We start from the raw sequence: 16,477 nt of genomic DNA, 5'->3' as shown, positions 1-16,477 counted from the left end.
GTGCGGACTTCCTCTTAGAGGAAGAGGATGCGATGGTCTCACAACGGCCAGTCCTAGTGTCTTAGTGTCTTAGTGGCTTTCTCACACATCATTTTGTACTGGCATATGATGCATCCATGTCTCGCTGAGATTTTCATAACCAAGATATCTGTCTCTGTCAGTTCCCGCGCCTTGATCAGCCAGCAGCAAGCTGAGAATTCATTAGTATGCCCGCGTTTCTGAGTATCGATAACTACTCAATTTCGTCGCCGCATACGAATACATGAGCAACTAGGAGCTTGACAACTTAGGCCATTCATCCAAGTCCCCTCCTACATGCCAACACTAAACGCTACAGACCGTCATGTCTTCGGAAATAGTGACAAAATATTTCGTATGAGTAATTATATATAAAATAAACTTAGGTATTATGTATGAATACAGGGGCCTGCCTCATTGGGAAGGTGTAATTAAAAGAGGCACATGTGCCCCCGGGAAGGCAACGCACGAGCTAAGTGCGTAGTCCCCTATTGGCTCGTACGGCGCAGCAGGTTTACTTATTTTACTTGTGAAAAAGCCATTGACGGATTTTAAAAAGCCGTTCGAGGTCGGAATTACTGTTTAACAAGGTCCTATCGATCTCTTCATCGGAAATAAAGATCTTATTTTCAAGATGGGGCTTACTTCATTGGCGGTTGCCGTCGCTGGATTCATGGTTAGATCATCAAAAGCTTCGTTTGGAATCCCCGCTAATGACAACATAGTATATCTCATTTGGCCACTGTAAAGCGTCAAGCTCGCAGACTACGGATGACATATCGAGTTGTGGAAGCGTGTGGATGCCCAGGGAAGATGTCACAATCGCTCAGGGATCCGATTCGCGCAGAGGATTTAGCACTGCAGTGGAAACATTCTGCAATGCAGCAAATGGCCAGATTGTGAAGCCCAGCGGATATCTTTCATTGGCAACAGAAGTATTCTTAAATGGCGGCAAGGATCCCGCAACCTATGGCATCTTAGGATTCGTATATTGTAAGTCTACTCTCCTCGGAAGCTTGCTTTTCTAACGCCCATTTCAGTTGAGGTTCACAATAAAGAGACGACGGACCATACTATTTCAGGTCAGTACAGTATCCTTACCAGGCAGCTATCAGCTGAGACTAGTCACTGACACCTGTCCAGCTGAGGACTGCGCAAAGTACCTCCTTGCACTGAGTGTGGATGGCGGCCAGTGTTCTGGACAGACTAATCACGACACTAAAGGAGGCACTTGGCAAGTAGGTACCAATGGCATATCATATCATGCTCTTGGGAATGAAGTGCCACCGAAACAAGATGCGATTAACAAACTGTTCTCCGGTACCGCTTTGGAGGCTCAGAGTGTGAATAAAGGTTCTGGCGCACCTCTAAACCCTTGGCCTTTGGATTCTTTAAACAGCGTCAAACCTACAGCTTGCCACAGCCATAACGACTACACTCGCAATATTCCGATATATTCCGCGATGAGTGCGGGCTGTATTGGTATAGAAGCCGATGTTTTCTACTCGAATGGGGATGTCATCATCGGACACACCATTCCCACACCGGGAAGGACATTGACAATTCAGTACATCGAGCCGTTACGAGCGGTTCTTGATCACAACAACGGGGGTTCACCCGGTACTACTGGCCTATACAAGGCTAAGCCCCAGCAGAGCATCACGTTGCTTGTCGATTTCAAGACTTCTGATACCGAAACACTGGATGCCGTCGTGAAGGCGCTCCAGCCATTGCGAGATGGCGGTTATCTCAGCCACCTTGAGGAGGGCAAGTTTGTCGAGAAGCAAATCACGGTGGTAGCAAGCGGAAGCGCACCATTTGATCGAATTGATTCAGGCGATGGTGTTCCAAACCGAGATGTATTCTATGATGCCAAAGTGGACCAGTGGGATGCCAAATACACCAGTTCGAACTCCTATTACGCCTCAGCAGATTTCGAATCGGCGATAGGTAGCCCGGGGAGCGCAGACGATTTCAATGAGGACGAGAAAAGTAAAGTGCAATCTCAGGTGGAAAATGCGCATTCCGCCGGCCTTAAAGTCCGATATTGTAAGTACAAGGAACCTGACATCCTTCGGCCAAATAGAAGACATATGGAGAGAGAAACTAACATATGACATTACCTAGACAATTTGCCAGGGGATTATATGTGGGAGCCGTTAGCCAGCCTCGGGGTTGATAGGTTAAACGCGGATGACATGTATGACACAGCTAAACTTATTCGAATAAACTAAGATTTAATATGTTTATAAAAATGAAAGAAATCATAATATCTGAGATTTTTTAAATTATTATATTATTTTTTATATATGTTATAATAATAATATTAAATATATAATTTTAAATTAAATATTAATGATTTTTATAATAATATTATTATATAATTAAAATTAATTTTATTAAAATTTATATATGTAACGAACTTATGCCTTAAAAAGGTATAATCATTATTAAATTAATTAATTTAAAATGTTTTAATTTAAAAGTAATAAGATAATATAATTCTAAAAAAAAAAATATAATTTAAAATTAATAATCTAAGAATTAATTAGGTATATAATTAATTTTATGAAGATAAATTAAAAGAAAATTCAGTCTCTAAATATTAAAAAAAGGTTGATTTAAATAAATCAAAATAATAATTATAAAAGAATATTTTATATTTTTATATCTTATAATATAATAAATTAATTAAAAAAAATTAAATAATTAAAAATAAGTTAAAATTAAAAAATAATATATAAAAATATTTCTTAAATTATTTTAGGATAATCTAAATATTAAAATATAATTAATATAATTATAAAATTATATTAAAAAAAAGAAAGTATTTAAGATTACATTAAGTCTACTAATTAAATTAAGATAAATCAAAAATCCTATATATTATATTCTAAAATAAAAAAATAAGAGGATTTATATAAAAATTAAAATTATTAATAAGATATCTAATTTTCTTAATATTTAAGAAAAATAAAGATAGGATACCTAAACTAAAAAAAAAAGAAATGATATAAAAAAATATTTATAATTATTAATAATTAAATAAAATTATAATTAAAAATAAATATCTTTCATTATATATTAAAAATCTAAAAAAAAAAATAAATAATAATAAATAATTTATATTATTAGATTTAAAATTTATTTTTAATTTTATATAAATTATTAAAAAATAAATAAATAAAAAATAATTATTAAAATATTTAAAACCTTAAAAAAAACCAAGTTTTTTATGGACCTAAATAAGAATAGTTTTTTTATCTAAAAATTTAATTATTTTAAATATATAATTTCTTTAAAAAAATTAAAATATAAAAATTTAAAATATTTATAATTAAAAAATAATTAATTTTAAAAATTATTATAGAAATATAAGTTTTTTATGATTTTTATAATCATAATAAAGTTTTAATTAAGGATTTTAAAAAAATTATAGAATTAATAATAATTATAATATATATTAAAAATTTAAAAGATTTTAAATAAATATAAGAAATAAAAAAAAAATTATTAAAAATGAAGAAAATTATAATAAAGGGTTTAATAATAAAATTATTTAATTTAAATAAAAAAATAATTATATATTAATGTTTCAAATAAAATAATAAGAATAATATTAGAATAATTAAAGGATGATGGAAAATAATATTTGATTATTTATTTTTTTACTATTTTTAAGGGATTAAAATTAAGATATAAAATATATGATTAAGAATTTATAATTATTTATTAAATATTAAGAAAATGAAAATTATAAATATTAGGAATTATTAAATCTTTAGAAATATATTTAAATTATTATAATCTTAAATTTTTAATAATAAATAATTATAATAGATAAATAATCTTATATATTTTAATTTCAAGATTTATTAGATTAAAAAAAAGAGAATATTTAGATAGATATTTTTAAAAAATTGGAAGGTTTTAATATTAAAGAAATTAAAAAAAAAATATTTTAAAAGATATTTAATAAATTTTTAATATTATTAATGGTTTATTTGATTAAATTATAGTATAAATTGGAATAAAGGATTAAAAAAGAACTTTTATGAATTAAAGATATTTTATTAATATAAGATTTTATTATTAAAGATATGGTATTATATAATGGGAAAAATTATATATTATAAATATTATAAAAGAAATTTATATAAAAGGTATATAAACATTTTTTATATAGATATTTAAGAATATTTAAAATTATTATATAATTATAAAAAAAATATAATATATAAATTACTATTAATAAATTTATAAAATATAGATATTTTATATTATTTAAAAAAATCTATATATTTAAAGATCTAACTTTTAAATTTATTAAAAAGGTTTTTAATAAGTATAGGTTATTAAAGAAGATTATTTTAAAATTTTAAATTAAATAGAAATTCTTTATAATAACTTATTTTTAAATTAATAGGTAAATGAAATGATTAAATCAAACATTAAAACAATATCTGCAAAATTATATTAATTATAAATAAAATAATTAAATAAAAAATTTATCACTTATTATATCTTTATATAATATTTTAATAAATAATATTATTAGGATATTATTATAGGAAATATTATATAGATAATAAATACATATAAAATATAAATCTTTAGGAAATATAATAATCCTAGAATTAAAAATAATATTATCTAAGATAAAAACATTTATTATTAGAACCTTAATATTGTAAACTAAGTTTAAATAACATTTTAAAATTTTATAGAAATAAATGGTAATATATTATAATAAAAAAAGAATTAAAAGATCAATTCTATAAAAAAGAAATAAAATTTAATCTTGAAGATATCATAGATTTAGACCAAAAAATTAAATAAAAAATTACACTTTAGGAAATTAAGACTTTTTTTAATTAAGAAAGTCTTTTTAAAAATAAATTATTATTTATAATTATTAATAAATATAAAATTAAGAATTAATATATTTTATATTATTATATTTAAATTAATATTTAAAAATATTAAATTTAAAAGAAATGTTAAATTAAAAGAAAATTTAGAATATAATATTAAAATTATTTAAGATTTTAGGATCATTAATAATTAAATTGAATATTTTATTAAATAATTTGATTATTCAGAAGAAAATAATACCTGAGAATTATAAGAATATCTTATAAATAAAAAGATTTAAGAATTATTTAAAGATTTTTATCACTAAAATCCTAATCAATTAAAACCTATATAACTATAATTAATAATAATATTAAACCAAGATTAAAATTTATTTCCAAAAAGGAAACAGGGGAGATTAAAAAAATTAATAAGAGATTATTAGGTTTTGGATTTTTTTTAAACCTTTTCCTTTTCTTTTTCTTCTTTATTTAGTTATTTTTTATATTAAAGAATTTTTATTACCTTCTTTTTAATAATTTTTTTTATTAATAGAGATGATACATCTAATTAAAGAATTTATAGGTTCTTTTGTATTGCTGATCTAATAGATATTGGATCTTTTTTTATTACTTTATTATGGTTGTTTGTTAAGTGTATAGAAAAGCCTCTAGGGTTTTCTCAATATCATAATACTTTTTTGGAATCTATTATTAAGGAAATTTATTATTATTATGTTATAGTTGGGTTTTTATTTGTGGGTATAATGATTGTATATGTTATTCTTAAAGAGATAATAATAAAATAATTTATTAAAATGGGAATAATGGGAATATAGGGAATCATGAATATTGAATTTATTAATATAATTAGTTTTATGATTATAAGATTTATATTATTTTATATATTTTAAAGAAATTAAATCTTTTTAAATCTAATTAGATATGATTAATATAGTGAATAAAGTATATAATATTTAAAAAAAAGAAACTATTCATTTATTTTTTATTTTTAAAAGATAAAAATCTTGGAGGTAGGATATAATGTTATAAACTAATAGTATCAGGTAATAATTAAGGAATTAAAAATGGAAATATCCTAGATTAATCATGAAGGAAGTATAGGGGATATAATTCTATTTATTTATTTATATAATCTAAATAATTTAGAACTAAATTAATTAAATTATAATAGTAATAGATTTTAAAGAAAAAAAAAGGAATAACTATATAATTATAGATTTTTCCTATATATTTAATTATTTTTTCCATAATTATTAATTTAAGATTTTTTTTTAAATACAATAAAAAAATTCTAAACCTTTTTGATAAATAGAACTTATTTAATTGTTTAATCTATTATTAATATTATTACTTTTAAATTAAGATATCCAGATTAATCAATCCAATAATAGCTATATCTCTTTGAGGCATAGGTTCGTCACATAGGGTTTTATTATAATTAACTTTTCTTCATTTATTATCATATAAAGGTTGGTTATAAGTTATTAAATTATAACATTATATTTCCCTTTTATAATCTTTATTTTTAAAGATTTCTAATAAGTTTATTCTTTTTTCTTATATTTTTTTAAAATGTTATTTAATAAATGGAAATATAAGAGTTCTCTATTATTATTATTTATTACATATTATAAATATTTAATATTTAAAATAAAAACATTTGATTTTAAAATAATATTTTATATTAGATATTTTAAAAGGGATTTTATATATAAGATAATTAATAGTATTTATTATTGTTGTAAATATTAAATTATTAATATATTTTATAATGGTAAAAAAGTTTCTATTAATTTTTTAATAAAGATTAAAAAAGAAAAATTTTATTTTCAAAATATGTTAAAATAGTAGAAAAAAATTAATAATAAGATTTTATTATTTATGAAGAATGTATTATCTTTTATATAAAAAAGATTTAAAAATAATCTAAAAAATTTTTGTTAATATTAAAAAATTGAAAAAGATTAAATATATAGAAAAATATAATAGATAATAATCACTTTTTTTATTAATAATATTCCTAAGGTCTCTTATACCTTTAATTAATCTAGATTTAATTCCAATCTATTATTTTTATTAATTTTAAATAATTTTTAATTTTTATTTATTTATAAGATATTCTTATAATTCTTAAATATTATTTTCTTTTAAATAATTAAATTATTTAATAAAATTTCCATCTAATTATTAATAATTTTAAAATCCTAAATAATCTTGACATTATATTCTTTTAAGTTTTTTTTTAATTTGATATTTCCTTTAAATTTGGTATTTTTAAATATTAATTTGAATATAATAATATAAAATATATTGGTTTTTACTTTTATATTTATTAATAATTATAGATAATAATTTATTCTTAAAAAGATTTTTTTAATTAAAAAGGATCCTAACTTTTTATTTTAATTTTATAATATCTTTAATATTAAATATTATTTATTCTATAAAAAATAAACCTTGTTTCCTTTTTATAAAATTGATCTTTCAATTCTTTTTTTATTATAATATATTATTATTTATTTCTATAAAAATTTAAAACATTATTTAAACTTAATTTATAATATTAAAATTTTAATAATAAATATGTTTATTTTAAATGATATTATTATTAGTTTTAAAATTATTAATTTTTTTAAAGATTTATATTCTATATTTACTTATCATTTATATAATATTTTAATGATATTATTTATTAAAATATTATATAAAAATATGGTAAATGGTAAAAACTCTATTTAATTTTTTTATTAGATTAATCTAGAATTTTAAAATAAAAAACATATTTTTATTCAAAATAATTTTTTTTAATTATATAAATTTTTTTAAATAATATAAAATATCTATATTTTATAAATTTATTAATAATAACCTATATATTATTATGTTTTTTTTAATTATTAAATATTATAATTTAAATAATTTAATAATAAAATCCTATATAATAATATTTTATAATTTATTTGGGATTTTAATTAACTATAAGAATCTATATGGTTCATATTTAATTTTTTTATTTTTATTTTTATTTTTAAAAAAATTATATTTTTTTATAATTATATAATAATTTTGAAAATTCTTAAATATTTATATAAAAGATATTTATATATTTTTATATGAATTTTTTTATAATTCTAATAATATATATTTTTTATTATATAATATTATATTTTTAATAATAAAATATCCTCAATTTATAGGGTTTTTTTTAATTTTTTATTCTTATTTATATTATAATTTAATTAAATAGATTATTAATAATATTAAGGTTTTATTAGATATTCTTTGAAATATTAAATTTTTCTAATGTTTTTAATATTAAAATTTCCTAATTTATTAAGAATATCTATTTAAATATATATATTTTTAATATAATAGATTTTAAAATTGAAATATATAAGATTATTTGTTTATTATAATTATTTATTATTCAAGATTTTAATAATTATAAAAATTTTAAAATTATAATAATCTAAATAAATATGTAAAAATTTAATTATTTCAATATTTATAATTTTCATTTTTATTATATTTAATAAATTATTATAAGTTTTTAATTATATATTTTACATTTTAATTTTAATCTTTTAAAGGTTTTAAAAAAATAATAATGAAATATTATCTTTTATTATTTTATTTAAATTAAATAATTTTATTATAATTTTTTTTATTTTTAATATTTATCTAAAATCTTTTATATTATTAATATATATTATAATTATTATTAATTCTTTAATCTTTTTAAAAATCTTTAATTAAATCCTTATTATAACTATAAAAATTATAAAATATTTATATTTTAATAATAATTTTTAAAATTAATTATTTTTGAATAAAAAAATTATTTTTATTTAGATTTATAAGAAATTTAATATCTTTTAAAATTTTAAATATTATATATATATTTTTTTTATATTATTTAAATATATAAAGATATTTTTTAAAGAATTATTATAAGATATCTTAAATTATTTATTACAAAATAATTAATATATTCATAAATTTAAATAATATTATTGAACATTCAAAATAATTATTTTTTTTTATTTTTTTAAATAATTTATATAAAATTAAAAATATATTTTAAATTTAATAATATAAATTATTTCTTATTATTGTTTTTTAAATTTTTAATATATAATAAATAATATTTATTTTTAACCATAATTTTATCTAATTATTAATAATTATAAATATCCTTTCATATTATTTTTCTTTACTTGTTTAATTTCAATATCCAATCCTTATTTTTTTTAAATATTAAAAAAATTCAATATCTTATTAATAATTTTAATTTTTATATAAATCTTCTTATTTTCTTATCCTGGAATATAATATATATAATATATTATATTTTTAATTTGATTTAATTTAATTTATAAATTTAGTATAATTTTATAATTATGTTAATTATATTCGAACATATTTATATTTATATTTAAATTATTTTAACCTATATTTTTTTAATTTCAATTTATTTTTAAATATTTAATTTTTTTATATTCATTTGTTATATTATAAAATATTTAAATATTAAATATTCTTTTATAATATTATTTTTTTATATTAGTTTTAATTATTATTTTGATTTGTTTAAATATTAAATGCTTTTTTAATTTATTTTAATAAAGTTAATTATATATTTAATTAAATTAATTAGATTATAATTGAATTATAAGATATATGTAATTTATTAGATTTAATAGATTTATTTATAAGGGATAAATTAATTAGATTAATTAGATTATAATAATTTTAAATATTAAAAAAAAAGAAAAATAATTATATAATTATAAATATTTCTTATATATTTAGTTATTTTTTTTGTAATAATATGATAGAAATATTTTAATTATTAATTTATATTAAAAATATTTTTTTTTATTTTTTTTTTAAATCTTAATCTATATTTTATAATAATTTTTATAAATCTCTTAATAATCCTTATATTTCTAAAAAAAAATTAAATTCTTTAAAAAAGATATTTATGTTTTCTTTCTCAAAATCTTATAATTAATTTATTTAATCTATAAAATTTTTTATCTTCATTTATTAAATAGCTTTATTATAATTAAATAATAAATCCTTTAATTCCTTATTAATAATCTTAATAATATAATTATTATATTAATTAATTTTTTTCTAAAATTTATAATTATTTCTTAGATTTTTTATATTAATTTTTATAATATTTAATCTTATTTAAATCTTTCGTAGATTTTTTATTATTATTAATTATATTAAGGTTCTAAGTTTTAATAGATTTCTTTTTTTGATTTTTTGTTATTTTAAAACCTTTTTTTTATTATATTTTTTATATAATCTATTATTATAAAAGATTATTTTGATTATATATTTATTAATGATAATAAATTATTTTTCTTTAAAGAGTTTATTTTTTATTTAAATAATTATTTTAAAATTATAAATTATTTAAATTCTATTATATAAAGGATAATCCTTTTTTTTATTAGAAATAATAAATGATTTTTTATACTTTCTTTTTTTTTTAAATAATTTATTAAACATTATTTTTATTCTATTTTTAAAATATTTATATAATTTAAAAATATATTAAGATTTTTTTAATTTTCTTTGATAATATTGAAATAATTTTCCAAAATAAGTTAAAATTATATAAAAATAATTTTATTTAGGAATTAAATAATAATAAATATTTACTATTTTTTATAATAATTTTTTTTTATAAAAAGATAAATAAAATTATATATATATAAATTAATTTCTAATATTTAAAGTTTTATTATAGGTTAATAAGTTAATTAATTTATATTTTTTAATAAATAAAAAAGGAATTATTATTCTTTTCTTTTTTAATTAGGATTTTTTATTCTTTTTTTTTATTTTTTTTATTATTATCATTATTATGTAATAATCTAAAAGATGTTAAAAATTAAGGAAATATTAACTACTAAAAGTTTCCCAATAAAGGCCTTTTAAAAATATTTCCTTATCTAGCCTTCCTTAACATCAATTCCCTTTTAAATCTCTTAATTTTTATAAAAATAGTTATAATTTTTATTTATTAATTAAGAATCTTTTCTTTTTAATTATTTTCTTCTATTTTAATTTTAATCTTTTTTTAAATCTTTAATTTTACAATTTACAAATATATTTTAAAATATTTCTTTTATAAATAATAAATTTTAAATAATATAAATAAATATAAATATTCTGGATAATAATAGATTAAATTATTATAAATTATTTAGATTTTTATTCTAAAATTTCTTTATTGTTTAGGTTAAGATTTATTAATTTATTTTATATTTAATTATTATATTTTTCTAAAAATTAATAAAATAAAAGAAAATTTAATTAATAATAATAATAAAATATTTTATAAATGGTTTATATTATTTTTTTGATCTAATATTAACATTGATTAAAAAATTATTAAAATATAATAAACCCATGTCTTAAAGAGGTATAATTATTATTAAATTAATTAATCCAAATATTTTAATTTAAAAATAATAATATTAACAAGAGATTAAATAATTGAATAAATTTTGTTTATTAAAAAGATTTCAATTTTTCTTATTATATTTATAAAAATAGTTTTAAGTTAATAACTAAAAAATTATAAAAAAAATAATTAAATATATAAAAGATTTTAATAATTCATATAAAATTTTTTTTCTATTCTTTTTATTAAATATATTAAATATGTTTTTTATATTAGATATATTAGATATATTCTTCATACTAGATATATTACTAATTAACACATCCAAATATCCAAAGTTATACCATTATTGATTATTTTAAACCCCATTCATCTTTTAGAAACAGATATAGAATACTTAATTTATAATAAAAAATTAAATAAAAAAAGTTTTTAAGAAATTTCTATTAAGAATTTTTTAATAGTTAATTTTTTTTAATTTTTAATATTCCTTAAACTACTAAATAATAATAATAATAAAAAAAAAATAATAATCTCTTTTTTATTTATTAAAAGATATGAATTAATAAAACTATTAATCTATAATAAAATTTTAAATATTAAAGTTTAATTTATATATATAAAAGTTTATTTATTTTTTTATAAAGAAAATTTATTATAAAAAGAATAATAAATGTTTATTATTACTTAATTCCTAAATAAAATTATCTTTATATAATTTTAATTTATTTTAAAAAATTAAAGGAATTTTAATATATTTTTAAATTATATGAATATTTTAAAAGTAAAATATAAATAATATTTGATAAATTATTTAAAAAAGAAAAAATATGAAGGATTATTTATTATCTTTAATAAAAAAAATTATTTTTTATATAATAAAAGTTAAATAATTAATTATTATAAAAAATTACTTAAGGATACATGATTTAATTATTTTTATAGAAGAATAATGATTTAGATAAAAGATAGATTTTTTAAAAAAAATTAATTTATTATCATTAATAAATATATGATTAAAATAATCTTTTATAATAATAAATAATATAAAAAATATAACAAAAAAAACTTTAAAATAATAAAGAATTAAAAAAAGAAAGATTAATTAAGATTTAAAATTTTAATATAATTAATAATAATAAAAAAATTAAAAAAAAATTTAAATAAAATTAAATATTATAATTATTAAAAAATGAAATATTATGAAAATTAATATAAGAAATTGAAAAAATAATTATGGGTTTTAAAAAGAAAATTAATTAATATAACAGTTATATTATTAAGATTATTAATTTTAATAGTATTTAATATAATTAAAAAGGAATTAAAAGATTTAATATTAAATTATGTTAAATCCTTTAAAGAATCTAAAGAAAATGTTGCAGAATTTTTGGAATGTTTGAATTAATTATGGAAATAAGGTATAATAAATATAAAAAATTCGAAAAATATAAATATTTCTATTACGAACCAACAGTATCAGGCAATAATTAAAGAATTAAAAATAGAGGTATCCTAGATTATTTATAAAGGAATTATAAAGGAATATAATTTTATTTATTTATATAATTTAAATAATTTAAAATTTAATTGATCAAATTAACTAGATTAATTAAATTATAATAATAATAAATTCTAAAAAAGGAAAAAAGAATAACCATATAATTATAAATATTTCCTATATATTTAATTATTTTTTCTATAATTATTAATCTAAGATTATTTTTTTAAATATAATAAAAAAATTTTAAACCTTTTTAATAGATAGAATTTACTTAATTATTTAATTTATTATTAATATTATTACCTTTAAATTAAAATATTTAGATTAATTAATCTAATAATGGTTATATTTTAATAATTTTTTGATTAATATTAATATTAGGTTAAAAAATGATATAAACTATTTATAAAATATTTTATTATCATTGTAAATTAAATCCTCTCTTATATCATTAATTTTTAAAAATAAAATAAAAAAATTTTATACTTTTTAAAAATTATTTTTTAAAAAATATTATAATTAAATATAGAATAAACTAATAAATCCCAATTTAAAAAATAAAGAAAAATCGGATAAAAAAGAATTTTAAAACAAGGATTTAAATAATTTATAATATTTTAACTTATTATTACTTAAAATATCTATATTTATTTATATTATTTAAGATCTTTTATTTATAAAGAAGATATTTTAATTTATTAATAAAATAATATTTTTCAAAATATATTTATAGGTTTTAAAATTAGAAATTTAAAAGAAAATTAAGGTTAAAATAGAAAAAGATAATTAAAAAAAAGATTCTTAATTGATAAGTAAGGGTTATAATCATTTTTATAGAGGTAAAAAGATTTGAAAAAGAATTGACATTAAAGGAAGTTAGATAAGGGAAGGTTCTTAAGGAATCTTTATTAAGAACTTTTTAATTTTTAATATCTTTTCAATTATTAGATAATAATAATAATAAAAATAATAAAAATAAAAAGGAAAAGGGAGATAAAAGATCTTAATTAAGAAAGGAAAGAATAATAATCTTTTTTTTATTTGTTAAAAAATATAAATCAATTAATTTATCAATTTATAATAAAATTTTAGATATTAAAAATTAATTTATATATATATAATTTATTTATTTTTTTATAAAAAAAGTTTATTATAAAAGGAATAATAAATATTTGTTATTATTTATTTATTAAATGAAATTATTTTTATATAATTCTAATCTATTTGAAAAATTATTTTAATATTATTAAAAAAGAATTAAAAAAATCTTAATATATTTTTAAATTATATAAATATTTTAAAAATAAAATAAAAATAATATTTAAAACATTATTGAAAAAGGAAGAAATATAGAAGATCATCTTAACATCTTAAATAAAAGAAAAGAATCATTCTTTATATGATAAAATTTAAATAATTTATCATTATAAGATAATTATTTAAAGATATATAATTTAATTATCTTTATAAAGGAGTAATTATTTAGATAAGAGATAAATTTTTTAAGGAAAAATAATTTATTATCATTAATAAATATATAATTAAAATAATTTTTTATAATAATAGATTATATAAAAAATATAATAAAAAAAAGAAAAGTTTTAAGATAATAAGGAATTAAAGAAAAAAGGAATTTATTAAAATTTAGAATCTTAATGTAATTAATAATAACAAAAAATCCAAAAGGGATTTAAATGAAATTAAATATTATAAAAATTAATATAAAAAATTTAAAAAATAATTAATATAATAATTATATTATTAAGATTATTAATCTTAATAATATTTAATATTATTAATAAAGAATTAAAGGATTTATTATTTAATTATAATAAAACCATTTAATAAATAAAAATAAAGAATTTTATAAATTAAATGAATTAATTATGGGATCTTAATATAATAAATATAAGGGATTCTAAGAAAAAAGAAATAAATATTTTTTTTAAAGAATCCAATTCTTTTTTAAAAATATAAGGATTATTAGACAATCTATAAGAACTATTATAAGATATAAATTAAGATTTAAAGGGTAAAATAAAAGAAAAAATAAAATTTTTAATATAGATTAATAATTAAAATATCTTTATTATATTATTATAGAATAAAAATATTACTTTAATGTATTTTAATAAAATATAAATATATTAATAAATTATATAGAATTAATAGAATATTAATAATAATAAAAGATAGAATTAGGTTTTTAAATTAAAATTGATATATTATATATGATTAATTAAATAAATAGATTATTATTACTATTATTTTAGGAATTTATAAGATCTTAGATATATATTCAAAAATGATTAGTAATGGATTTAGAAATGTAAAAGATGGAATTAAAGATAAATCTATAAAATCATTATTGAAAAATTATTTAAGGGAATACTAATATTATTTATTATAAAAATATTTAAACATTTAGATTATAAAAAAATAATTAAAAAGGAATAGGATTAAAAATTTATATAATATTATTATAAAAATATAAATAAAATTATTTATATATTATTTTATAAAGAAAAACAAAATAAAATTACTTTGATTAAATATATTTAAAAATATCTAAAATAAATTGTTTAAGATTTAAATATTATTTTGGATAAATATTATAATAATATAGAAAAAAGATTAACCATTTTTAAAAGAAAATATTATATTTAAAAAATAAAATTATAATCTTTTCAAAAAGAATAAATAAATTAATAAATCTGTTATAAAAAATAATAAATATACTTAATAAATAATAAAATATAATAAAAAATTATTAAGAATATTATAAGCTTTATTAAATAATAAGGAAAGAATAATATATTTAATAGGGATAATTAAGGAATTTTAATCAATTATAGAATTAATATAAAAGGAATATATATTTAATATATTAGTTAATTTAGGATGTATAATGAATGTAATTAATTTAAAATTAATTAATAAATATAAAATATTATATTAAATAAAAAAAATGCTTTATTAAGTTAATAATATTGATAAAAGTTTTATTATTTACAATAGAAGAAGAATTAGAAGAGAAATTATAACCTTTTTGATTTCAACTTAAGGACATAGGGAAAAGATATCTTTTAATATTATTGATATAAATTATAATATAATTCTGAGAAAGATATGGTTTAAAATTAATAATTTAAAAATCAATTAAATACATAATTAATTTTATTAGGATGAATTGAAAGAAAATTTAGTTTCTAAATATTAGAAGAAGGTTAATTTAAATGAATTAAAACAGCAAATATAGGAATTATAAATAAATAATATAATAAATAGATATAGAAGAATCAAATAATTAAAAATAAATTAAAATTAAAGAAAAATATATAAAAATATTTTTTAAATTATTTTAGGATAATCTAAATATAAATATAGGTATATTAGAATACAATTAATATAATTATAGGATCATATTAAAAAAAAGAAAATATCCAAAATTATATTAGGTTTATTAATTAAATCAAAATAAATTTAAAGTTTTATATATTATATTCTAAAATAAGGAAATAAAAGGATTTATATAAAAATTAAAATTATTAATAAGATATTTAGTTTTCTTAATATCTAAGAAGAATAAAGATAGATATCTAAATTAAATAAAAAAAAATGGTATAAAAGGATATTTATAATTATAAATAA

The 16,477-nt window shown here is 15.2% G+C and overlaps 1 protein-coding gene across 1 annotated transcript; it reads left to right on the top strand.

The window, feature by feature from the left end:
- Positions 1–652: 652 nt before the first annotated feature.
- On the top strand, positions 653–2,252 carry F4822DRAFT_432147 (uncharacterized protein; the record flags this gene model as incomplete). The annotated part of the gene is made up of 5 exons (XM_051461595.1): positions 653–694; positions 744–1,011; positions 1,059–1,100; positions 1,162–2,067; positions 2,146–2,252. 5 exons carry the CDS (start codon positions 653–655, stop codon positions 2,250–2,252), a joined length of 1,365 nt encoding a protein of 454 aa, XP_051311073.1.
- Between the last annotated feature and the right edge of the window lie 14,225 nt (positions 2,253–16,477).

The sequence above is a fragment of the Hypoxylon trugodes genome, assembly GCF_022578975.1.
Source record: "Hypoxylon trugodes strain CBS 135444 unplaced genomic scaffold F4822scaffold_8, whole genome shotgun sequence".
Lineage (NCBI taxonomy): Eukaryota > Fungi > Ascomycota > Sordariomycetes > Xylariales > Hypoxylaceae > Hypoxylon > Hypoxylon trugodes.
The sequence above is the reverse complement of the archived record's forward strand: the minus strand, read 5'-3'. Positions and strand labels throughout refer to the sequence as shown.